Source organism: Erinaceus europaeus, chromosome 2 (genome assembly GCF_950295315.1).
Source record: "Erinaceus europaeus chromosome 2, mEriEur2.1, whole genome shotgun sequence".
Lineage (NCBI taxonomy): Eukaryota > Metazoa > Chordata > Mammalia > Eulipotyphla > Erinaceidae > Erinaceus > Erinaceus europaeus.
Genome location: NC_080163.1, coordinates 37,526,099 through 37,551,825, shown reverse-complemented (window position 1 = coordinate 37,551,825; position 25,727 = coordinate 37,526,099). Strand labels below are relative to the sequence as shown.

At 52.4% G+C, this 25,727-nt stretch overlaps 1 protein-coding gene across 7 annotated transcripts in view; it reads right to left on the bottom strand.

The window, feature by feature from the left end:
• TCF7 (transcription factor 7) overlaps window positions 1-25,453 on the bottom strand; it is a 35,844-nt gene extending 10,391 nt beyond the window's left edge. For 2 of the 7 annotated variants that reach the window (XM_060178258.1, XM_060178264.1), the window contains exons 1-3: window positions 24,998-25,449; window positions 24,832-24,898; window positions 24,166-24,293 (exon numbers count right to left, since the gene is read on the bottom strand). In XM_060178258.1, the coding sequence (XP_060034241.1) occupies window positions 24,166-24,293; window positions 24,832-24,898; window positions 24,998-25,240 (438 nt within the window). In that variant the 5' untranslated portion in view covers window positions 25,241-25,449. Of the gene's footprint in view, window positions 1-24,165; window positions 24,294-24,831; window positions 24,899-24,997 lie in introns of all 7 variants that reach the window. The other 5 variants (XM_060178269.1, XM_060178273.1, XM_060178254.1 and 2 more) reach the window with 4 other exon arrangements.
• Window positions 25,454-25,727: the final 274 nt, after the last annotated feature.

Genomic DNA, 25,727 nt, shown 5'->3' with positions numbered 1-25,727 from the left:
CAGAGAAAGCCCCCCCCAAAAAAAAAAAAAAAAAAAAACTAAGGGGAGGTGGGTCCAACCCACCCAGCTTCCTGTTTCCTTAGCACCACAGCACTCTTACTTTTTACACTAGTCACATGCGTCTGTCGAGATGACTCAATCAGGCTGGGAAGGGGGCTCCCCATGCAACCTGACCACAGGAGTTGCTGCTCAGGGCCAAGGCCCAGCCCTGCATATGCTCCGTGCAAACTAGGGCCCTGGAGAATACTGTACTCTATAACTGGGGGTCAGCTTCCCACTCAGGCAGGTCTTTGTTTGAGGAGACAGCTGACTGTGGCCACAGATGAGTGACTTCTGGCCTATTTTATAGAAGAAATGGGATTAGTTGGCTCCTTCCCACCCTGTGGGCAAAAGTCCTCACAGTATATTTAGCGAGTCTCTTTCATATTTCTGAACTTCAGTTTCTTCTTTTGTCAATGGATGAGACTCATAGGCTTAAGGAAGGCTAGGGTAACCCATGGGAATGAGCTTGGCACTGGCTTTTTTTTTTTTTGGGGGGGGGGTCTTGGGTTAGAGAAAAGGCTGGTTATGCAGAGCAGTATAGTGAAAGTATGAGGCCCCCAGGTGGGCATAGACTCCCAGACCTTCACCACTTTGTTGCCTCCGGGGGAGGCCTGCTGCACCCTTCCCCTCAGTCATTGGAGGAGGTACTAACCCTGCCAGCTTTCAGCCCCTTGCTCATCTGTCTGCCCACTAGGTGCCTTACATACCAGGCTTGCTCCTGACCTCAGGCATTTGGGTTGATGCCCTGATAGTGGTGGCTCCTTCAAGGTTGCTAGGATTTAGCACCACAGCCACTTCAGGAGCCCGATGACCCATCCTTGGATAAGAGGCTTTTAACTCCATGGGTATAGCAGGAAAACTCTTGTCAGCCCAAGGGAAGGCTCTCCACTCTAAGCTGGAGTAAGAGCTGGGTCTACCAGCTCCTCTGGTGTGTGTGTGGCCTTTAAGAAGAACTTACATTACCCAGTACCTGTTTCTTGTCAAATGGAGATGATTATAGAGTTATGAGGATAGACACCACCCAAGAGCACAGGTGTCAGGTAACAAGGAAAAAACATGTGTGAAACCCTTTGTTCACCTTGAAGACCCTTCACAAGCAAGAAGTAAATGCTCAGAGTGCTACCCCAGTGCCCCTGGTGCCAGACCTCACACTTCTTTGCTTATGCCAATAGGCAATTATCAGCCATGTCTGGAGCCAGCCATGTCTGGAGCTCCAGCTGGTGACATCACTTGGAGGAGGGCAGTGATGGAGCCAGGCTGCCCCTAAGCCATGGGTATTATGACTTTCCTATTGCTGTTATAAGGAGGAGCTTCCAAAGCAAGCACCTCACACTCTCAGCCTTTCTTTTATCCCCAGCAATGACCCCAGAGACAGTCCTACAAGGTTGGGGTATGTATGCAGATGGAATATAAACAGCTTTTTTCCCCTCTCCCCTGCCCAGTCTAAACCATGGTGACTTCTCATCCTCCAGCCAGCTATCACATAAAATCTGTTCACATTTTCCCTCTACTTAAAGCTTCCAATGGCCTTTCCCAGCCTCTGAAGCTCAGGAGATCAATCCCACTCCCATTTCAGCCCTCCTCCTTGCCTACTATGCCCAGGACTTCCCAGGGGTGTCTCTTGCCTCCTCCATTTACTCCAGTGATACTGTTCTTTTTAACTAGTCATGATAAGATGTAGGTTAGGAAATCCAACTCTAGGCTTGCTGACCTCACTCTAGGACCCTGGTCTGGTGTATCCCTAATAAAACAAGGTTAAGAATATCATCTCTGGGGAGTCGGGCGGTATCGCAGTGGGTTAAGCGCACGTGGTGCAAAGCACACGGACCGGAGTAAGGATCCTGGTTCCAGCCCCTGGCTCCCCACCTGTAGGGGAGTCGCTTCACAGGCGGTGAAGCAGGTCTGCAGGTATCTCTTTCTCTCCTCCTCTCTGTCTTCCCCTCCTCTCTCCATTTCTCTCTGTCCTATCTTACAACAACGACATCAATAACAATAAAAAACAAGGGCAACAAAAGGGAAAATAAATAAATATTAAAAAAAGAATGTCATCTCTGGGAGTTGGGTGGTAGTAGCCCAGCGGGTTAAGCGCATATGGCGCAAAGCACAAGAACTGCATAAGGATCCCGGTTCGAGCCTCCAGCTCCCCACTTGCAGGGGAGTCACTTCACAGGTGGTGAAGCAAGTCTGCAGGTGTCTTTCTCTCCCCCTCTCTGTCTTCCCCTCCTCTCTCCATTTCTCTGTCCTATCCAACAACGACATTAATAACAACAATAAAACAACAAGGGCAACAAAATGGAATAAACAAATATTAAAAAAAAAAAAGAGTATCAGTTCTACCCACTTCAATAGTCACTGATGTTGGGGGGGACATGCCTACTTAAGCACACACATTACAGTGCTCAAGGACCCTGCAGTGAAGCCCCTGGTCCCCAACTGGAACCAGGAAGCTTCACAAGTGATGAAGCAGTGGTGCAGGTGTCTCTCTGTCTCTATCCCTCTCTATATCCTCCTTCCCTCTCAAGTTCTGTCTCTATCCAAAATAAATATATTTAAAAAATAGTCACAGATACAAACAGCTGTTTTATCCTTGTTTGGAGGAATAACCACTGAGGATCCACAAAAGTAGAAAGCTTCATAGGAACTTTTGGGGCCTTTTCATCCTGATAGATTCCCACGACCTGGGGTGTACAAGGGTCCCACCTTTCTCGGGAACCTTGGCAAAAAAAAATAAAAAGCACTTTAGCCATTCATGGCCTAAGGACACAAATGCCTAGAGCCTTGGCCCAATGGGTAGAATGAACCCTTTCCACTGCTCTTCAGACCAGGGGACTTTTGAGTGTAACCACCTGCTTCAGAGAAGGCTCTGGCTCTGGCTCTCAAGACTGTAAAGCTGGCTGGCAGAAAGGGCAAGTCTAGCCCTGGGAATTCTTAAGAACACAGCCTGGGGTTCAAGTACTAGCTCTAAGAAAACAGTCCCAAAGTCTCCACTCTGTCCGTAGAGGTAGGAAGAACATGACTCCACAGCCAGCTACTCTGTCAACCATTTGGCCAGGAAGCCACGGAGAAACCTCTCACCTGAGTGAGGGCTTGATCTGACCCTCTGTGGTTGCTAATTAAACCCCAGGTCGCAGCATAGCTCAAAGTTGGCCTGGGAAACCTCAGAATCCAGCCTCGTGCCAGGTGGGCCTTTCCCTTGTCTAATAGCCTCCCCTGGGAAGAGAAAAACCTCATTAAATAGGAGCCTGTGGCCAGACCGTAGAAGAGGTCCTGAGTGGGGGAATAGCTGGGGCTTTGAGCCTGGGCTTCTTGCTACCTGGAAACCTTGGGGTGATCAGCGCTCTAGGGTATTGCATGTAGGTCTGGCTAGTCCTTTCCATGTACATGCAGCTGCCTCACAGACTCACTCCCCAGCCCCCTCCATACCTTGATGGTGGTAACCAGGGGGAACCGCCTGGCACTGGACCAGGTGCCCCATGCACCCCTCTGCCAGCAGAACGTCCCGCTCCACAGCCTCAGCACAAGGCTCTCCCCGCAGCCAGGCAGCCCAGACATCAGGGTGTGGTCGCCTGGGGCCTAGTGTGTGTGTAGGGAGCCCAGTGACTCCATTCCCCACCTCCCCGATGGTGACTGTGCCCAGGTTTCAAGGTAATGGGGACCAGCCTGAAGTGACTGTCTCTACCAGGCCCTGAGCATCCTGACATACAACCTCATTTCTCACCTCTGAGGGCACAGAGTACTAAGCACAGAGCTGGGTGGTCAAGTCAACACGCTGAACATGGAGAAATGTGTAACTGAAAGATTCAGTAGCAGTGGTCCGGGAGGTGGCGCAGTGATAAAGCTTTGGACTCTCAAGCATGAGGTCCTGAGTTCGCTCCCTGGCAGCACATGTGCCAAAGTGATGTCTGGTTCTTTCTCTCTCCTCCTATCTTTCTCATTAATAAATAAAATCTTAAAAAAGGAAGATTCAGTAGCAGTCCATAGCCCCTGGGCAGGGCACCTCAGCCACCTCCCCCTCCTCCCCAGTGAATCCAGGCTTCAGACCCTTGGCTAGGAGGCCATGTCTGCTCCTAGACTGCTCTTCTTGTCCCCCCACCAACACAAAATGGATTGTACAAAAGGTGGTCCTTATCCTTCTGGGACAGTTTCCTTAGTGCAGGGCTGGAAGATCCTCACTCTGGTGCCCTAGCATGTTCTCATGGTGACAGATTGGGGCCAGACGGCTCTACGACCAGGGCCAAGCAGGAGGAGATAAAGGGGGGAGGAAGATGACCCCTGAGGTGTAGGTCTCCTCTGCTCATAAGTCAAGCTTGGTTCTGGCTGGGCTGCGCCCCCCCACCCCCACTTCCTGCAGGCTCAGGTGAAAAATAAACACAGTCGGCATTTTCCCTGCAGACCGCAGCGGTCTGCTCACAGGCTGTGTGCATACTGAGAGCCTCTCCCACCACCAGCAGAGAAACTCCCTCACCTCTGACGGTTGACTCCAAAAACCCCCAAACGCTTGAACCCCACAACACTTTCCCAGCAAAGAAAGTTACTGCTTCCTCTGGCCTCAAGCCCGGGGGTATGGGGAGTGTGTGTTGGTCTGATCAGGCAAGGGACAACGCCTGGAGAAGTACCCTCCTGCACATCACACACACACCACACATACACACACCCCTACCTCCTACACACACACATACACACACCACACACACCCCTACCTCCTACACATCACACACACACCACACACACACACCCCTACCTCCTACACACACACATACACACACCACACACACCCCTACCTCCTACACATCACACACACACCACACACACACACACCCCTACCTCCTACACACACACATACACACACCACACACACCCCTACCTCCTGCACATCACACACACACACACACCTACCTACCTCTGAGTGGTACAGTTCTGTGCTCTTTACAGAGTTCAACTCATCCAGTCCTAAAACAAACCTATGATAACAGGTCCGATTATCATCTATTACCATTGGCTAGTTGAGGAAATGGAGGCACAGAGGTTTGCCCACACACAGGTCACACAGCCAGTAAGTGGCGGGGCTGGGAGTCTGGCTGCTCTACGGCAAAGGTACTGTAGTTATTTTGAAGAACTAGGGTGGGCTGGGGAGGAGGTCTCAGTTCTAAGCCATTTCTCCCTACTGTGGCCTGGCTGGACAGTTACTGGAGCCAGTATTTCCCTGGTCCTAAAAATGCTCTCAGCAGGTTCTAGGACTGGGGGCCTGGGGTTCTGGTCACAACCACTGCCAAACCTGCCAGCTGGATACAGCCCCCAGAGTGCTTGCTGGCTTACCAGCCACACTTAGTCACGAGGGCCTGCTGCTCCTCTCCTACCCAGATGCCCACTCTTCTTTGCCTCAGTGCCATATTCCCACAACTTTCTTCTTCCTTCCTTCCTTCCTTCCTTTTTCCCCACCAGGGTTATCTCTGGGGCTCAGTGCCTGGATGACAAGTCCACTGGTCCTGGCAGCCATTTGTTTGTTTGATAGAGATTGAGAGGGATGGGGAGATAAAGGGAGATAAAAGTAGAAACATCTACAGACTTGCTTTACTGCTCATGAAGCTTCCCCCTGCAGGTGGGGATCGGGGGCTCGAACCAAAGTCCTTGCAGTGGTTACTTGTGCACTTAGCCAGCTGTGACACTGCCCAGTCCCCTAACTTTCTGTGCTTCCCCCCCCCCCCCGACCCCCCGTCCCTGGGGCTTCACTGACCTGAGTAGACTTTTTCAGATTGAGATAGAGGGGGAAGACACCGCAGCACTGACTCCTCTGATATGGTGGGGGCCGGGCTTGAACCTGGGCCCCAAGCATGGCAAATCAAGGCACTGTCCAAGTGAGCTCTCTTGCTGGTCTTCCATCCCTCTTGCAGCTCTTTACCAGATTTTTCTCATCCTGGCCTCTCTCTGTCTAAAGGTCACTTTGGGAAGGACATGGAGCTTGGAGCGCCTAACAGGAGGAGAGCCCAATATGCTGCAGAGGTCAGCTGGGGGTTGGGGGTCCCGAAAGCTGGCTGTGGTCCCCTCTGCATCTCCAGGTCTGTACTCAGCAGCTTCACTAAGATTTGCTGAGTGAAGGCCTCAGGAAGCCCCAAATCCTCTGTGGATCATAGTCTGCTATAATTTTTTTTTTTTTTTTTTTTTTTTTTTTTTTGCCTCCAGGGTTACTGCTAGGGCTTGGTGTCAGCACCATGAATCCACAGCTTCTGGTGGGCATTTTTCATATAGGATAGAGAAATTGAGGAGGAGGGGAGATAAAGAGACACCTGCAGCCTTGCTTCACTGCTTGTGAAGTGACTCCCCCCCACCCCCGTAAGTGGGGAGTTGGGGACTTGAACTGGGATCCTTTGCACAGGTCCTTGCGCTTCATGCTATGTACACTTAACTTGGTATGCCACTGCCCAACCCCCTGTGCTATGGAACTGACTTTAAAAGTACCTGTAGTCACAGTCATCCACTTGTATGGGCAGCACTGGATGTCTTCAGTGGTACCAAAGACCCACACTGTCCTATGTCAGGTGTCACAGGTGAGGCTTCCCCAGCCTTTACTGCCTACACAGATGTCCCGAGATGGCTCACAACCGCGGCACTGACCTCGTGCACTGTGTCTGTTCACGTGCTGTCTCCAGTACCTCTCTAGAGTCTGAGACAGTGTCCTGTACTGTATGCACGAAACAAAGCTGGGTCTCTAGCCCTGTGGTTGGGGGGGGGCCCAGGATCAGCCAGTGTTTAGGGACAGTGTGATAGCACTGGTCAGGCTGGACACAGGTTCACAGTAGCACACAGGTAGGGTCACCACTTGGCATCAAGGACATTCTGCCTAGCACCTCAGTCCACATGTCTTGGGGAATCAGAATGACTACAGAGACAAAACCAGAGCCACTGTTAACTAGTTCATATGAAGCCTTTGTGCTGGTTAAACAAGTGCCCCTTCCATCAGGCAGAACCCATGTCAGGGCCCACACTTTGGATACCATAGTGCAGGCTGGGTTTCAACCCTTTGGTTCACCTCCCTGTATCACCCCACACTGTAGCCCTGTTCAGAAAGTCTTCTGCAGGGCCTGGGGAGACAGCACAACAGACTTGGATGCTTGAGGCCTCAGCAGTCACAAATTCATCACTATAAGCTAAAGCTGAGTAGTACTCTGGTATCTCTCATTAGAATGACTAGGGGGCTGTGCAGTGGGTTAAGTGCACATGGCACAAGGCACAAGGCCTGGCACAAGGATCCCAGTTCGAGCCCCTGGCTCCCCACCTGCAAGGGCGGGGAGGGTCACTTCACAAATGGTGAAGCAGATCTGCAGGTGTCTATTTTTCTCTCCCCGTCTTCCCCTCCTCTCTCCATTTCTCTCTGCCCTATCCAACAACAATAATGACGACATTAGCAATGACAATAACAACAACGATAAACAACACGGGCAACAAAAGGAAAAAAATAGCCTCCAGGAGCAGTGGATTTGTAGTGCAGGCACCGAGCCCCAGCAATACTCTGGAGACATACAAAAAGAAAAAAAAAAATGACTATACCTTGCAACCAGGAAGGTGGTACAATGGCTAGAGCACTGGACTAGCAAGTATGAGGTCCCAAGTTCAACCCCTGGCATCACACAGACCATAGTGATGCTGATTCTCTCCTCTATCATAACTATTTTTAAAAAATACACCCCTCCCCCACCGCTTATTTATTTTTTCCCCTCCAGGGTTATTGCTGGGGGCTCAGTGCCTGCTCTACTCAAATCCTCTGCTCTCAGCAGCCTTTTTTTTTTTTTTAATAGGACAGAGAAATTCAGAGAGGATGGGGAGATAGGGAGAAATACACCTTTAGACCTGTTTCACCACTTGTGAAGTGTCCTCCTGCAGGTAGAGAGCTGGGAGGGGGGAGCCTCGAACCCAGGTCCTTTAACCAGGAGTGCCATTGCCCTCCCCCCTTTATTTTTTTAAATATTCCTTTTTGTTCCCCTTGTTTTGTTGTTGTAGTTATTATTGTTGTTGATGATGTCATCGTTGTTGGATAGGACAGAGAGAAATGGGGAGAGGAAGAGGAGACAAGGAGGGGAGAGAAAGACACCTGCCTGTGAAGCGACTCCCCTGCAAGTGGGGAGCCGGGGCTCAAACCAGGATCCTTGCACGGGTCGCTGTGCTTTGTGCCATGTGCACTTAACCCGCTGTGCTACTGCCCGACTCCCCTCCATTTATTTTTAATGAAACACACAGGCTAGAGCACTGCTCAGCTCTGGCTTATGGCGGTGCTGGGAATTGAACCTGGGACCTCAAAGCCCCAGGCATGAGAGTGTTTTGCAGAACTATTATACTGTCTCTCCAGCCCTCTCCCCCTAGTTCTTCTCATTTCTCTTCCTTGCACTGCCAGGAGCCAGGCTCATCAGTCCCAGACAGACTGAGCTTATCCTGGGTCTGGGGCTAAACATCTACTCTAGTCCTGGTAGCTCTTCCAGCCCCAGGCAACCCCAAAGAAATCTTGATTGGTGTCCACCAATGCCTAGATTACACTTCGGTGGACCTACCCCAATAGGGCTAATTCCTTTTTATCCCTGCCACCTCCCCACCCTGGGCCCCACAGTCCAGGCAGGACACCGTACTCTGCAGAGGACAGTCTGCAAGCTCCCTGCCCACATCATACCCTGTGCCAGATGCCCACTGCAGAGCCTGGAGCTGTGGCTTGTGACCAGCTGAGCTAGAGGGCTGGGGAGCCACACCTTCGTGGACCAAGAGGCCTCAGTAGTGCCAGCTCTAGGTTGTTGCCATGGTTACAGGGCCCTGCCAGGTGTATGTGGCCAGTCTACCAGCCGCCTGGCCTCTACATCAGATAACAGCACCCTGCCACAGCAGAGGTTAGGGCCCGAGTCCCTGCACGCAGCCTTGGCAAACCACAGGCCCAGCCCGGCCGTGAGGCAGCCTCAGTGCTAGCTGAGCCTCATGGCGCATGGCTCCCAGTGGTTTCTGTGCATTCATGCACTTGCATTTTCCTTCCTCCTCTTTGAGGTGAACGCCCCTCAGGACAGGATGTTTTCAGAGGAAAATAGAAGCTTCCGGGAGCTATGGCTGCAAATGAGCTGCTAGCTGATGCTACCAACACACTGGGGACTCAGCAGCCACCCAGAAGCTGGGCTTTCCCGGCCCCACCTCATCGTTGCACCATCTGGGGCCACCAGGGATGGAGGCGGGCCAGGACATACCCTCCGTGCTCAGCCTGTCTCTGGCGGTAGTGGGAAAGCAAGATCCCAGGGTGGGGCCATTGGAAGAGTTGGGAGATTTTGTCTCCCCAGCAGAGGCACAGATACAATGGTGATAATCCCCAATGCAAAGAGCCTACGGTGCACCTTGTATCCTGCAAGACCCCATGCCCACCAGTCTCCCTGACCACTCTGTGCAGTGTCTCTGGACACTGCAGAGTTAGAAGGAGGGGCCTGAAAAGGTGACAGGGACTGGCCCAAGGCCACACAGCAAGTACCACAGACCTGGACCTCACAGATTTGAATCTAGTCCCTTGTGGTTTCTGGCCAGAGCATGTCAGCTTGAAGACCACACCTGTGAGGTCCAGGAGCCCAACGGTCCCCAGGTACCCCACTCCCTCTTCTTACTATGATATACACTCCATCAGGAACCTAGGTCACCCAATCTGCAAGCAGCACCTCGCCAAGACCATTTCTTGATGCAAAGTGGAAAGGAGCGTGCCGGCCATCTGGCCCTGTGTGGAGGGCATCCTCCCAGTCCTTGCAAACAATTTTGGCCATCAGTCATCAACAACTGGAGGAGGAGATCCAAGGTCATGTCATCTCTCCACAGGGTCTGCCTGTTTCTCCCTCCTCCACACGGTAGAAGGAAGAGTGGGACAGTCACTGGCAGCTGGGGGTGGAGGAGATGCTCTTACTAGTGCTTGTCTAGAAGGCTGCACATGGTGCTGGCGGGTGCAGGCTCTGAGAGAACATACACTTGCATGAGGACTTGGGTTTCAGCCCCCACCCACCACATGGGAGCACTCTGTAAAGGGGGAGCTTCATCAGAGTGGAGCTGTGCTGTGGTGTCTCTCATGCAGGCATAAAGCCCCAGTGAGAAAACACAGAGGTGGGGGGGGGGGGTCATGCTTCCTGTGAGTGAGCGAGCAAGTGAACACTGAGAGTCCAAGTAGGGCCCAGAAAGGTGGAGGATATGGTCAGCAGCAGCTGCAGGGTGAGACTGCAAGGAGACAGAGATCTCATCCACGCCCAGCCTCAGCACTGCGTTTCTGCCTTGCTTAATTCTTGCCAGGGGTTCAAAGGCAAAATAGGGCTCTCCAAGTCACCTGGCCTGCCCACTGTCTCGAGCGCCAGGAGTACGGTTCTGCCCTGCCGCTGCAGTCAGGAAGCCCACCCAGATCCAGCCCTTGCCAAGTTGCCACTCACCAGTAACTCCTACCCAAACTCAGTCCAGCAGTTTACCAGAGAGAAAGATGCCCACACATGCCCCTCAGGTCCAGGATAAGCAGGGGTGGAGGGCTGCTCCAGCTACCATAGGACCTTCCCAAGGCACAGTCCCCAACAAGTATGGCAGTCCACAAAAACCCCAGCAAACAGCTCCCACAGACCCACACCTGGCTGTAACAATCTAAGAACACACCCAACTTCTAGGGAGAGGAAGATGGGGAGGGATGAGAGTGGGGAATGCAACAGGGTTCCAGCTGCAGCTATAAAACTCACTTGAAAATGGATCATGCTGGGGCCAAGTGGTGGCACACCCAGTTGAATACATGGACCCAGGTTCAAGCCCCCAGCTGCCCCCCACTTACAGGAAGGAAGCTTCAAGAGTGCTTAAGTAGGTCTACAGGTATCTGTGTCTCTCTTTCTCTCTAACTACCCCCATCCTCAATTTTTATCTATTAAATAAAGAATAATAAGAAAGGGGAGGAATGACCGTAGGGAGCAGTGGACTCATTGTGCGGGTAGTACTGAGACTCAGTGATAACTGTGGTGGCAAAAAAAAAAAAAAAAAAAAAAAACGGCTAGTGCTGCCCAGAGTCAAAGTGATGAGGGCAGGGAACACAGAGGCAGGCAGATACCCAGGTAGAGACTCTCCTCCTGCCTTTTCAAGATGCAAGTCTCTCTGGCTGCTGGCTTCCCCATTGGTGTAATGTCCAAAGCTCATGGGGTTCATGTCAAGATTACATGAGTCAATATTTAGTTTGCAACTTTTTTTTATTATCTTTATTTATTGGATAGAAACAGTCAGAAATCAAGAGAAAGGGAAAGACAGAGAGGGAAAGAGACAGAAAATCACCTGCAACCCTGCTTTACCACTTGCAAAGCTTTCTCCCTGCAGGTGGGGACCGGGGGCTCGAACCTGGGTCCTTGAGCATTGTAACATGTGCACTCAACCAGGTGCGCCACGACCCAGCCCCTACAACTTTTTTTTTTTAAGACAAAAGAAAAAATGAAAGCAAGCCATGTCTCTAGACCAAAGCTTTTCAGGAATGCTGGTCTTTGTGCCAGGCCTCACTTCCCTTTGGACGGCTGCCTGCTTGCTATCAAGCCAGACTACTGCACTACTGACTGGCTCTGGATGATGAGAGCCCAGGGTCAGGTTGGGGGGACAGTGGGCGGCATCAAGAAGAAACTGCTCTCAAAATGCCCCAGTGGGGCTGGCAGGTGACTGAACCTCCAGCAACTTCACTGCGGCGGCAGCACTCACACACAGGTACACTCTCAGCTCCCTCAGTCCAGCCCTGCCTCATGCATGACCCAGGGCCCGACTCGGGACCAGACAGAAGAGTCAACCTGGCCCCATGAGCTCTGCCAGTAAGCTCTGAGCTGAGCCAAGACTGGAAACGGAGAAAAGGGAAGGACTGCGTGGGGAAGACAGCATAATGGGTATGCCTGAGGCTCTGAGGACCCAGGTTCAATCCTCAGCACCACCATAAGCCAGAGCTGAAAAGTGCTTTGGTGCCTCTCTCTCTCTCTGTATCTTTCTCTCCACACCTCTCTCATTAAAAAAAAAAAAAAGTATATATATGGCCAGGTGGTAGCACAGCAGTTTAAGCGTACATGACATAAGGCACAAGGACTGGCAAAGAGATCCCAGTTCGAACCCCCAGCTCCCCACCTGCAGGTGTCTTATCTTTCTCTCCAACTCTCTGTCTTCCCTTCCTCTCTCGATTTCTCTGTCCTATCCAACAATGACAGCAGTAACAACAATAATAATAATAACAATAGCGATAACAATGGCAACAAAAGGGGAAAAAATGGCCTCCAGGAACAGTGGATTCATAGTGCAGGGACCAAGCCCCAGCAATAACCCTGGAGGCAAAAAAAGATATATATATATATATATATATATATATATATATATATATATATATATATATATATCAATGAGAAGTATGGAAAGATACAAATATATACATGTATATATACATTTGCCTCCAGGGTTATTGTGGAGTTCAGTGCCAGAACTATGAATCCATTGTTCCTGGAGGTCATTTTTTCCATTATTGGATAGGACTGAGAAATTGGGAGGGGAAGATAGTCAAGGAGAGACAGAGAGAGAGAGAAAAAGGGAGTCCAGCTCATGCTTATTATCCCAGCAGAAATGGGGGATACACCAAGATTCACAGCCTGTAATGTTCCCATCACCACACAGCCTAGAGCAAAGGGGCAGAGCAGCAAGAAGCATGACCTGTGGGGTAAAATACACCTCAGTCTAAGTCCTGACTCTGCCAGGCCCTCGTGTGTCCTGAGCCTCTCTCAGCCTCAGTTTACCCTTTTACATCCAAACCACCATCACTGAAGCCTCTACCTCAGCATGACCATTGACCCTTGCGGCCTTGTGAATCCCACCTCCCATCTGTCCCCACGCCCTATGGGACTCTGGTCAGCGGCCTTAGCAGGGCGGCTCCCCAGTTGCACACTGCTGCAGAGCCTGCCTGCCAGCTCTGGGGTGCCTGCCGTAGCCTGGAACACTCAGTGCCACCCTGCCCGGACCCTGCTGTGCCCGCAGAGCCCTCCTCTCCGCGGGCTGCCTCACAGCATCCGGAGGGCCCACCCACCCTCTCTCTGCCTGCTTGGCCACCAGGCCAGCCACAGAGCCATCTGATTTGAATGAAACTTCAAACTTAATGACTTTCATGCTGGTTATTTAAAATGCAATGTAATTTTCTTAAACACCCTATTATTTCCTTTGATAGCTACAAAGCTTCCCCCAATCCCATAAGTGTGTTTATTTTTAGGGAAAAGAGTGGTTAGACCATGGGGGGAGGGAACCCACAGAAAGCAGGGCAAAGAGTCAACCCTGGCCGCCCAGGGCCCAGGGCAGCCCTGCCTGCCTTCCTGCCAGGGTGCCTCTCCACTGGGGACATGCAGTCTTGGGTAGGAAGGCCCTTGCCCTTTTCACCAACATTTCATAGCACCCCCCACCCCATTCTCCAAGTAAGAAAGGCACGTTCCCATTCCCATGCCTGTCGCTCCACAGGTCCGGTGTCCTCATCCGTAAGATGGCTTCCCACGTACATTCCAGACATGGACAGGGCTTTGGAAGGGGTCCGGGCCACACACCCTCTGCCCCGCCTCTTCCAGACATCCAACCCCGGGGAGTGCCTGGGGGCTGGAGGCTCTGACTGGCTGGTGAGATCTGTGCCTAGATAAAGTGGCCCCAGGCAGAGGCTGCCCACACCAAGAGGGAGGGTGGGTGGGTGTGGCCCTGTTGGTCAGGCCAGGGCTCCCAGGCTAGGGAGGTGGACTGCGGTGGGCGTGCGTGCAGAGGTCAGCTGAGCCCTGCCAGTGCGGGGAGTCCTTTGGGAAGGGTTATTTTTAGATTCCCAGCCTTTCATGTGGCCAAATGATGTGGAGTTTACAAAGCATCAGTAATGCGTTTCAGATGGCGGCCTGATGGGCCAGGAGGCTGGGCCTGCTGCCGTCAGAGTCAGGCAGAATCACCTCAGCCTGGGCTGCCTTCACCTGTCCCTCCCTCCCCACAGACCCCCTTCCCTGGTGGGGATGCTGCAGCAGTCCTTACAGTATATCCAGAAAGGCCTAGGAAGACCCGCCTGAGGTCTGCCTGAACGACAGTATGTTGAACAGGTCAGCATACACTAGAACCTCAGAGCTGGGGCTGGGTGGTGGCGCACCTGGTTGAGTAAACATGTTGTAATGCACAAAAACCTGGGTTCTAGCCCCAGTCCCCACCTGTAGGGGGGAAACTTGACAAGTGCTGAAGCTTGGCTGCAGGTTCTTGTTTCTCTTCTCCCCTTTCTGTCTCGATTTCTGACTATCTCTATCCAATAAATACAAAATATAAGAAGAAAAAAAAAAAAAAAAAAAAAAGAACCTCAGAGCTTCCTCATGGCTAGGGACCCTGCCTGGTGCCCTGGTTTTCGTCTCATCACAGCCGCCTGCCCATGACAGCAAACTAGGCATCCTGACAGGGAGCCCCCTTGCCTAGGCCAGCTTAGGTGTGTTGTGTGGCTGTATGCACTCCCTCCCCAGCTCCTGCTCCCTGGGGTCATGCATGCCCTGTCCACCCATGTCTGCAGTCTCAGCTACATACTCCTTGCTTGGAGCACTATGGAGGCCAGAAAGCTCTCTTGTAGTTGGAGAGGAAGAGAGAAAAGAAAGATCACGTTGGCTGCTATAATGGGAGAATGACGTGGTGATGTCTGCAAAGTGTCGGCTTCCAGGAACCAGTCAGTGAGGCACCTGGTTAAGCAAACTCATTACAATGCACAAGGGCACAGGTTCAAGCCCCTGATGCCCCACCTGCAAGGGGAAGGCTTCATGAGTGGTGAAGCTGTGCCCAAGGTATCTCTTTCCCTCTTTCCTTCTCTCTCTCTCTCTCTCCTCTCTCAATTTCTACCTATCTATCCATTAATAAATAGATAAAAACGTTTGGTTTTTTTTTTTTTTTGCCTCCAAGGTTATCACTGGGGCTCGGTGCCTGCACTAGGAATCCACTGCTCCTGGAGGCCATTTTTCCCATTTTATTGGCCTTGTTGTGCTTGTTGTAGTTGTTATTGTCATAGTTGTTGTTGCTGTTGGATAGGACAGAAAGAAATCAAGAGAGAAGGGGAAGACAGAGAGGAGAGATAGACACCTGCAGACCTGCTTCACCGCTTGTGAAGCGACCCCCTGCAGGTGGGGAGCTGGGGACTCGAACCGGGATCCTTACACTGGCCTTTGTTCTTTGCGCCATGTGCATTTAACTCGCTGTGCTAACGCCCAGCTCCCCAGATAAAAAGATTTTTTAAAAAATCTTAGAAAAAATAAAAGTGTCAGTTTCCTCTGATCTTCAGGGGACTCTGACAGTAGAATCTGCACTGCAGCCAAGCCTGGAAAGAAGCCAGGAATGTTATAAGACTACTGAAAAAGGAAACAATAACTACTACCATTTCTTCTATCATCTTCTTCTTCTTTTTAAAAAATACATTATGAGGGAGTCGGACTGTGGCACAGTGGGTTAAGCGCACGTGGCACAAAGCACAGGACCAGCAGAAGGATCCCGGTTCGAGCCCCCGGCTCCCCACCTGCAGGGGAGTCGCTTCACAGGCGGTGAAGCAGGTCTGCAGGTGTCTGTCTTCCCCTCCTCTCTCCATTTCTCTCTGTTCTATCTAACAACAATGACATCAATAACCACAACAATGTTAAACAACAAGGGCAACAAAGGGGTAAATAAATAAATAAATATAAAAAAATTTAAAAAGACTTTACTGATTTAATTTTAAAAAATTTTTTAAGTTATATTTACTTATTTTCCCTTTTGTTGCCCTTGTTTTTTATTGTTGTTGTAGTTAGTATTGTTGTTGTCATTGTCGGACAGGACTGAGAGAAATAGAGAGAGGAGGGGAAGACAGAGAGAAGGGGAGAGAAAGATAGACACCTGCAGACCTGCTTCACCGCCTGTGAAACAACTCCCCTGCAGGTGGGGAGCCAGGGGCTTGAACCGGGATCCTTACACCCGTTCTTGTGCTTTGTGCCACATGCGCTTAGTCTGCTGAGCTACTGACGTACTCCCTGATTTAAATATTATTTACTTATTTATTATTGGATAGAGACAGAGACATTGAGAGAAGAGGGGGAGGGAGAGAGGGAGAGAGACACTCGCAGACCTGCTTCACCACTTGTGAACCTTTTCTTCCTGTAGGTGGGGACCAGGGGCTTGAATCATTATTTTCTTCTTTTTATTTTATTTATTTGATAAAGACAGAGAGAAAGGAGAGGAAAAGGGGAGGTAGGGAGAAAGCAAGAGACTCACAGTGAAGCGCCCACTCTGTGTCCTCCCTGGGGAAGAGGAGGCTTGAACACAGGTCCTCTCGCATGATACCATGTGCGCTCAACCCACTGTGACACCACCACATGGCCCAGGAAGAGAAAACTACCTCTGAGACCCTCTGTCTTGTATGTGCCAGCACAAGTGGGCTCCCCTGCCCAGAGCCCACCCACTGGGCTGTGCCAGCCCTCCTCCAGGCACCCTGCCCCTTCTAGCATGGGCCATGCTCTCACCACCAGCTCTGTTTGCCTCATCCTCCATGCGCAACTCAAACCATCTGTTGGTGGGCTCCACCCTGCCCTCTCCATTGCCAACAGGCTCCATGTGCCCACCAGCTACTCCCAGTCTCAGGAGCCAGTACTGTCTGCATACTGAGGCCACTATGGAGCCCTCATGCCGACCCAACTCATGCACCTCCCAGACTCAGGCTCAGGCCACCTTCCTGTCACCAAGAACAGACTCACCTCTCTTCCCCGCTCACACTGTGCCCACCAGCAGCCCTAAGCCCTAGCAGCCACTCCCCCTCCACCACCCTTACTTGCATGGGTCTTGTCCAGTTGGATCCTGCTCTGTTGGGAAACCTTGGCTGTCCCCACTGGGCTCTTATTCCTCAGTGAACTTTTCCTACCTCAGGTCACATCACAAAAGGACTTGTTGCTGAGCCTCCCAAGGACTCTATGCATCTCCAGGATTGAGCTCTGGGAGGGTCCTAATGCCCCCTCCCCCCAGTATGTAAACGTCAGACTCGGTAAACGTGGGCAGGAGTGTGGGCCTGGGATTCTAGAAACAACAGGCGTGATGGTGTCCACCAGCTGAGGATCTGGGTGAGCCCAGCAGCTGTCTGCTCCTCACTGCGCGGGCAGCTGGCCCTGCAGCTGAGAGCAGAGGGAGTCTGAGTCCCAGTCCAGACTCAGTTTTTAGGGATCTTCCCTGCTAAAGGTGACTTGGCCCAGCATCTGCCAATTTCATGCAGTGCTAAATGTCACTCTCATAGTGACTTCCTACTGTGTGCCAGGCATTTCACAGTAACTCAGAGGGGGATGAATCCTCACTTCAGGTGAGGAAGCTTAGGCCCAGAGGAACTCAGTCATTTACCCAGGGCTTCTCAGCCAAGGAGCAGAGACACAGTATCTGAGGGTGGATCCCTCAGACTCACTACCTTCCCCTTCCAGTTCTCTAAAGGCCTTGGACAGTCCCCTCCCTGACCTGGTTTCTCTGCTCCACCTGCAAAGGGGGAGCTGTTACTCGAGGATCTGGGTACTGTACTACTGGGGGCGTTAGCCCCCAGTGACCTGATAAAACACCTGTTTCCTCCAACGGAGTCTTGTTTGTACACAGCGGCAGGAAGCAGCTAGTCACAAGGTATGAGGGAGTGTGACTATGACTTGGGGACCGCAGCTGCAGGGGAGGTGCAGAGGGAGGGAGGCTCCCCTTTGTCTCTGCCCTCCCCGCACACTGCTCTAAGCCCAGTGCTCCAGCCTGACCTCAGAGGGTCTCTGACTAGAAGCCAAAGCCACTGAAACCTTTTCTTACAGCCCCACCCAGCATCAAGCTGGTAGCAACACCAAACTCTGCCCACTGTAGCCCCACTTACACTGACTGTAGCCCCACTTACACTGGAGTCCTAGGGTAACTGGGCAGAGATGTATGATAGTCCCACTAACTGGTGGTGGAAGGAAACAAACTTAGTGACTTCACCATGGGAGACCCGAGGAGAACACGTAGGTGCTAACAGCCACACCAGAACTATCAGCCCCTCCAACCAGCGGACCAAAGGGCAGCTCGGGGGTGGAGGAGGCCTCTGTCCTAGTGCTTCCCTGGCTGGGAAAAGCATCCGGGGGAGCCAGCCTGAAAGCAGCTGAGAAGAGCTGCAGATTTTCCATATTCCACAGTCTTCCAAGTCAGGAAAGAATGCAAATCAGAACAGTCAAGTGTCCTTTGCCACTCACCTAGTTGCAGGGACCAGAGACCAGGAAACCCCATGGCAAATAGCCCATCTGTCAGAGGTGTCACTGAAGCTGCCACCACTCCTCATGGACCCTGGAAGAGGGCTCACCATTCCTATTGTTCAGATGAACAAACTGCGGTACTTCTGGGCTGGTTTGGTCTCGTGTAACCAGTGTATTGTAAGACTGCCAAATACCTTGCTTCTGAAGAGCTGCCAAGGCAGGCGAGGCCTGGATGCATGACAAGGGGTCCCCCCACTTGGATGGTTGAGAGGTCTTCCCTGAGAAGGTAGCCTCTGAATCAGACCCTAAGGACCAAGAAGGTGGCAACTATGTGAAGAGCTCGGGAAGAGAGTTCTAGGCAGAGAGAACAAGTGCAAAGGTCCTGAGGTACGAAGGAACTCACTGGTTGTAAGACAGACACGTCAGGGCAGCACTGAGATGGCTGCTAGTCAGGGAGAGAAGGAAGAGGAGAGTGCAGACTAGCAGGGGCTGGCCACCCAAACACTCAGGCTGCAGTGAGTGATTTAGACTGAAGAGCAATGGAAAGCCATTGGGCTTCATCAGACAAGAAGCATGATCTGATTTATTTTAAAGGGCCCCTTTGGCTGCTCCATAGAGCCTGGCTTGAGGCAAGAGTGTGGAAAGAGGAACCCTAGAGGAGGCCGTCCCTGCTTTCTGGCTGAGGGGTGTCAACTGCAGTGGAAGATATCAAGTGCCTGTTGCAGAGTCCGGGAATCTGCCAGACCCGCATCTTCATCTGTCAGCCAACTAACTGCACACGCACAGCAGGACCCTTCTACACAGCCGTGTCTGGCCAGAGCCCCTTCCCCTGAACTCCCCAGCCAGGCCTGCTGTGCCCAGCACTCCTGTGTCTAGCCCTGGTCCCCTGCACAGCTCAGAGAGGCTGGCTCTCTCCTAACAGCAAACACCCAGTGGGGCTGGGGAGCAACCAGAGCTAGCCCTCCTGAGCCAGGCCCTGCCAAGGCGTGTGCAGTGCTGGGAGTGCATCTCTGCAGGGCTCCCCAGCCAGGACAGCCAACAGCACTTCCTTCCTCGCTAAGTCTGTCCTATCCTCACCTCCTGCTTCCCCAGCCTTGTTTCTGTCCTCACCTGGACTTCAAACACTGACTGTCAGGGATGCAAGCCTGAAGGCTGACAGGGAGCCCAAGCACCAGTGTATGTCCTCATCTGGGCTCCTGCACACGGGAGCCTGGCCACTGGCGTGGGGTCCACCCAGGGCCCAGCAGAACTGCAGAGGGAGACTAAGTACTAGCAAAGAACCCCAAGCCCCAGTAGGAGCCAAAAGGCTCAGCTGGTTGAAAACTGAGATGTACTTCACATAGCATCTTTTTTTAAGAAATATTTTTAAATGTTTATTTTCCCTTTTGCTGCCCTTGTCTTTTATTATTGTAGTTATTATTGTTGTTGTTATTGATGTCGTTGTTGTTGGATAGGACAGAGAGAAATGGAGAGAGGAGGAGAGACAGAGAAAGAGAGACACCTGCAGACCTGCTTCACCACCTGTGAAGCGACTCCCCTGCAGGTAGGGAGCCAGGAGCTCGAACCAGGATCCTTCTGCCAGTCCTTGCACTTTGCGCCGCGTGTGCTTAACCCGCTGCGCTACCGCCCGACTCCCACATAGCATCTTAAACGTATACTAGTCCGGGAGGTAGCACAGTAGACTAAAGCACGACTCAGGACTCTCAAGCATGAGGTCCTGAGTTCAGTCCCTGGCAACACATGTACCAGAATGATGTCTGGTTCTTTCTCTCTTCCCTTTTTAATACATTTTTAAAAATCTTTTAGAAAAAAAAGTATATAAGGGCTAGGAAAACAGCATAATGGTTCTGCAAAAGACTTTCATGACTGAGGCTCTGAAGTCCAGGGTTCAATCTCCAGCACCACCATAAGCCAGAGTTGAACAGTCCTCTTGTCTATCATTCTTCATCTTTCTCTCTGTATCTTTCATTGAAAAATAAAAGGCAAAATACTTTTTAAATAATAATAATAAAGTACATTATCCAATGGCTTTTAGTATTTTCACAAAGTTGTGCAACTGTTACCACTATCTGATTCCAGATAATTTTTAAAAAATATTTATTTACTTATTCCCTTTTGTTGCCCTTGTTGTTCTATTGTTGTAGTTATTATTATTGTCATTGTTGGATAGGACAGAGAACTGGAGAGAGGAGGGGAAGACAGAGGGGGAGAGAAAGATAGACACCTGCAGACCTGCTTCACTGCTTGTGAAGCGACTCCCCTGCAGGTGGGGAGTGGGGGGCTTGAACTGGGATCCTTACTCTGGCCCTTGTGCTTTACACCACCTGCACTTAACCCACTGAACTACCGCCCGACTCCCTCCAGATCTATTTTTTAATCACCCCCCCCAAAAGAAAGCTCAAATCCACTAAGGGTAGCACCCACTCCCCTCTTCCCTCAGTCCTTAGCAACTACTCGTCTACTTTCTGTCCATATGGATTTGTCTGTTCTGGACATTTCATCTAAATGGCAAAAGGCTCACCAGCTCTAAGTGATGCCCGTAGAAGGGGCCACAAGAAATGTGGTCTCCCAGCCTTTCTGAGCTGAGGATTTGCACCAGACCTTCAGTCCCACACTTCCCTAAGTCTGCCTTTCCCTAAGGAATGAAGCCGCACTCATCCCAGAGTCACCTCAAAGTCTGGCACTTTACCAGTTCACTGTCTCTGCAGCCTGCCCTTTCCCCGGGTCTCAGGGCCAAGAAGAGAAAACAAAACAAAAATAAGCAGTCACGGCCCAGGCCAGTCATGGTCTACAAGCCTACATGAGATGCCTAGTGCACATCTGACATGAAACAGACCTCTTAACCAACCCACATTTCCCAACAGAGTCTATCAGAAGTCAAGTACCAGAAAAAAAAAAGATGAAATCTTTATAGAAGAAAAAAAAGAAAGAAAGAAAGAAAGAAAGAAAATTAAAAACCTCTTTGTCATGTGGTGGCTGGCTGGGAGGTGATCACCTGATTGCTTGCTTCTGGAAAGGTGTACATCTGCCCATCCTGAGGTACCCCACCCTGCGGCACTATGTGCACTCAGCCCACATCTGGGCAGAGGAGGCTCCTCGCAGGGAAGTCAAGCAATGGGTCACTAGACTCTCAGCACAGCTCTTGGCCACTTGGATTCCCTGGAGGGCAGAGGCAAATGGCACCTAAGACCTAATCTCAGACCCACAAATGGGGGATCAGGGAGTATCAGACAGAATGCTCTGTCCCCAGAAAGTGGGCTCAGGAAGGCACTGCTTTGGAGAAACCCAAAGGCTGCTTTTCCTCAGGCCCCTGAGCCTGAGTATCTTTTCCTGGTATCAGAGACACAAACTGGGCACACACGTGATAAATGTGCCCCTGAACGTGGGGTCAATCAAGCTTTCTACAATTTTGTAAAGTATTTTTTTTTTTTTTTAAATTTTTATTTAAGCGAGAAGGACAGAAGAGAAAGACACTAGAGTACTGTTCAGCTCTGGCTTAAGGTGGTGCCAGGATTGAAACTGGTCTCGTGGACCTCAGGTATGTAAGTTCTGTGTTCTAACAGGCTGAGTTATTTTTCCAGCCCCAATTTTTTTTCCTTCTTGCTTATTTATTTTAGATAGAGATGGAGAGGCAAAGAGTGACTGGAAGAAAGCATAACACTGAAGCTTCCTCCAGTGCAGTGGGGGCTGGGCTCAAACCAGCAGCGCACTATCCAAGTGAGCTATTTTTGCCCTATTTTCCTTTTTAAAAATCCAACTATAGTTTATGTGCTCACACAACTCTTTAGGTAACTTACATGGTGATTTACTAACTGTCTTTTAACTGTTTAGTCTGCTTTAAAGAAGCTCTGCTAGATTCACACGTCTCCCACATCCAGTGTCACCCCAGTTGAGGTCCTTGTCCTGAGACCCATGGAGCAACTGACACCAGAATACAATAGGCCAGAACCTTCACTCTTCTGTTTCCAGAAGTGAAACCCTGGGTGGCTGCACCAGGTGGGAAGGACAAGGAGACTGTCCCTGCAGGAGAGAGTGTGACACAGAAATGCATCTGTGGCAACTTGGGAAAGATACTGCAGCTGAGAAAGTGATCTGCATCAGGGAAGTAGTATTGTCCCTGCCCACCCCCACCCCCACCCCCTATCCTGGCTGCTAGAGTCGGTCAGCTGCCTGGTCCGACCAGTAGAGTTAAAGGACACCAAATGGTCTCCTCAACACAGCCTTGGAGGGCCAGGCCCTCCCACCCCAGGACTCTCTCACCACTCAGAAATGCTGCTGCCTTTTTCTGTACCTGCAGCACTCGAGCATCAGAGACTGGAGGGGGAGCCTGAATTGCTGGGACCACTCTTGTCTGTCTAGTGGTGGTTAGTACACATCCAAACAGCATGCCTGCCAGTGGTTTGGTAGTGGCATATTATGTCAGTGTGGCCCAAATCTAAGGAGTTTACACCCCAAAACACCTTAGCTCAGCACCTGCTCCTGCAGGGCAAAACGCTCTAAGTAGAGCAGCTACATCAGGTGGCAGGGCCAGTCCCTTCTGCCACAGCTTTGGAAGCAAACACTTCCTAGACAGAGCTACCCCAGAGCAGAGAGTCAGGCACACAGACACTTAGCCAGTGTGCATTTCACAGGGAAGCAACCAAGCCCAAAGGTAAGGCACTCAGCTGCAGCTGGCCATCCAGCAGGGGTCCCATCCTGAGATTTGAGCTGGATGCTTCATCTCGTCTTCTCACCTCCCACCAGCTCCATCTGGCATGAACCATCTCGGAACCCAACCTCACTCCTGACCTGACACAGCTTGGCAGTCACCCTCCCTGCCCCCGGTTCTAGGTGACCCTGACCACTAGCCATGTAAGCTTCCCACCTGCTAGCCCCCCTGCACTGGGCCTCAAGTGCACCCAGTACCCACCCACCAAAGTTCTCCAAACCTTGCATGTATTCTCAGAAGTTCTAACCTCATCCACAACCTGGGATAACGGCAGACGGTGGAAACACTACTGTTTTTCTGAAAATGCAGCTTCACTGCACCAAAGCACTCAGTATGGGGCCCTCACATTTTAGGGCATCTGCACGGATGGGCAGAAATGCCTGCCAACAATCATAGTCTCTTCAAAGTACTGGCACTTGAATGTCTAAATTGAAATTTTATTCAACAAGCGTCTTACCAACACAACTAATGGGAAATGCTACAAACCCAGGTGTGGAGTGCTGAAGATTGAGTCAGCTTTTTTTATATATATATACTTAAAAAAAACTATCTTTGTTAGTTGGACAGAGACAGTCAGAAATCAAGAGGGGAGGAGGAAATACAGAGGGAAACAGAGAGGCACCTACAGCACTACTTCACCACTCACAAAGCCTTTCCCCCTGAAGGTGGGGACCATGGGCTCAAACCTGGGTCCTTTTGCATTGTAACATGTGCGCTCACCCAGGTGCATCACCAACCGGCCTTCCAGGGTCTTTCTCATGCTAACCAGGACACCATGGCTAGAGCATATTTTTCCAGCACAATCATTGGTTCTGAAGCACATCAGCATTTTGGTTTAACAATGAGAGGGGGTTGAATGGGGAAAGGGTAAGTGCAAAGCCCACAGCTCAGCCCACACTGTTCCAGCGCACCCTGGGAGAAAGGGACTGGTTCAGCACGAAAATTCTGACCTCAATCCAGTGTCACAGAGCATCAGGCCAAGACCTGCACCAACACCAAGCAGGAAGGGGTCTGTCTGTCCAGGACCATCCCTCCTCTAGCAAAGTTCTCTTCCCGGTTCAGACCCCACTGCCGAGTGGAAGGGAAAGGAAACCAGAGCAGAATTTTCAGGCCTGTTTTGTTCTGGGCAGAAGTCACCTCTTGCCTCTGCCTCACATCCTTAGCAGGCAGCAGGTGGGCTGCGCTACTGTGGCCACTTACCATGGGAGGCTGCGACGACGGGGGGTGCTGCCCTGCTCCCGAGGTGGGTGGGTAGTGCATGAGCAGGTTGAAGGCAGAGTAGACGGTGTCTTTGTACATGCCGCTGGCGCACTCCGGGGCCTTCAGGCCTGGAAAAACCACAGCTGGGTCAGACCCATCAGCCCGCCCGGGGAAGCCGTGGGGGCTGAAGGCTGTCTGCACTCCAGAAAAAAAAGTTAACAATTGCCGAAAGCTTTCCCTCAAGTTCTCCACTGAAGGAAGGGCTGGGAAGGTGGTTGTGGGGTGGGTGGTGATCCCTTTGCAGCCCTGGGTTGACCGCCCTTCCCCGCCTTCTGGCCTGGGAACCTCGGCCAAAGAGGTCTCCCGCCCATTAGGAGACCAGTCAGTGTACCTGGGCTGGAGGGGAGGCAGACGTGTGGGGGTCTGTTTACTCCTATAAAGGTCAGGGCACCGGAAGTGACTGGAGCCTGCAGCGCCCCGGAAAACCCGCCCCCAGCCCCCCACCCCACCCCCTCCAGGTTTTGCCGCCTCCAGGAGCCGGGGGAGGAGGGGGGGGCAAGAAGGGAGGGTTTGCTCCTCTGGGCTCCCCCCTCCCCCCGCCCCACAGCCCCTCTCCCTCCCGGGCGCAGGAGGAGGAGGGGGAAGCCGGGCCGTGCAGAGACTCACCATCCTCCAGAGACTCCCCAAGTTTGTCCTGGAAAAGTCTCTGCGAAGTGTGTTCCCGCCCGAGAGCCTGCAGGGAGAGCCGGGGTGGGGTGGGGGGGCGTGAGGGACTGCAGGGCTGGGGGGGGACCCCGAGGCCCCGGGAAGGGAGGGGGAGGGTTGCGCTCACCTCGGCCCCGACCTCGACCTCGCCGCGGGCGCCGGCCCCCGGGACCCCCGGGACCCCCGCGCCGCCGGCCGCGCCCTCGGACTCATTGACCAGCGAGGACTTGAGCTCGGCCAGATCGCGCTCGGGGCCCGCGGCGCTGTCGCGGCTCTTGTCCTGCTCCTCGCCCTCGTCCTGGAAGGCCAGCAGCTCGTCGGGCGCCCCGAGGTCGTCGCCGCCGCCCGCTCCCGCGTCCAGCTGCGGCATGGTGCGCTCTGCCCGGGTAGGGCTGGGGGGGCGCGGGACGCAGAGCCGGCCCGGGAGGCGGCGAGCCCGGATCCCGACCTCCGAGCCCGGGGTGCGGCGGGCGGAGCGCGGGCCGACTCCGCCTGGGCGGGCTGCGGGCGCGGGGCGCAGGGCGCTGGGCGCGGGCGCCGGCAGAGCCGCTCCGGGAGCTGGCGGGTCAGCACATCAAAGGCGCCGCCGGCCGAGCCCGGGGCGGGGCGGGCGCTGGGGGCGGGGCCGGGGCGGGGCCAGCTCCCATCGCCCCTCCTCCCGGGAGGCCGCGGCGCGCCCAGCCGCAGAGTCTTAAAGGGCTCGCGGTGCTGGGCGTCCACCCCATGAGGCTGAAAGGCATCAGTCACGCTCCGGTGATGCGGGGACTGTGGAGGCTGCTGACCCTGCTTTCGCACCTTCAGCCAGGAGTTCCCGTCCCGCAGCTGCAGAGGGAGCGGGCTCCGTGGCCTCTGGGACT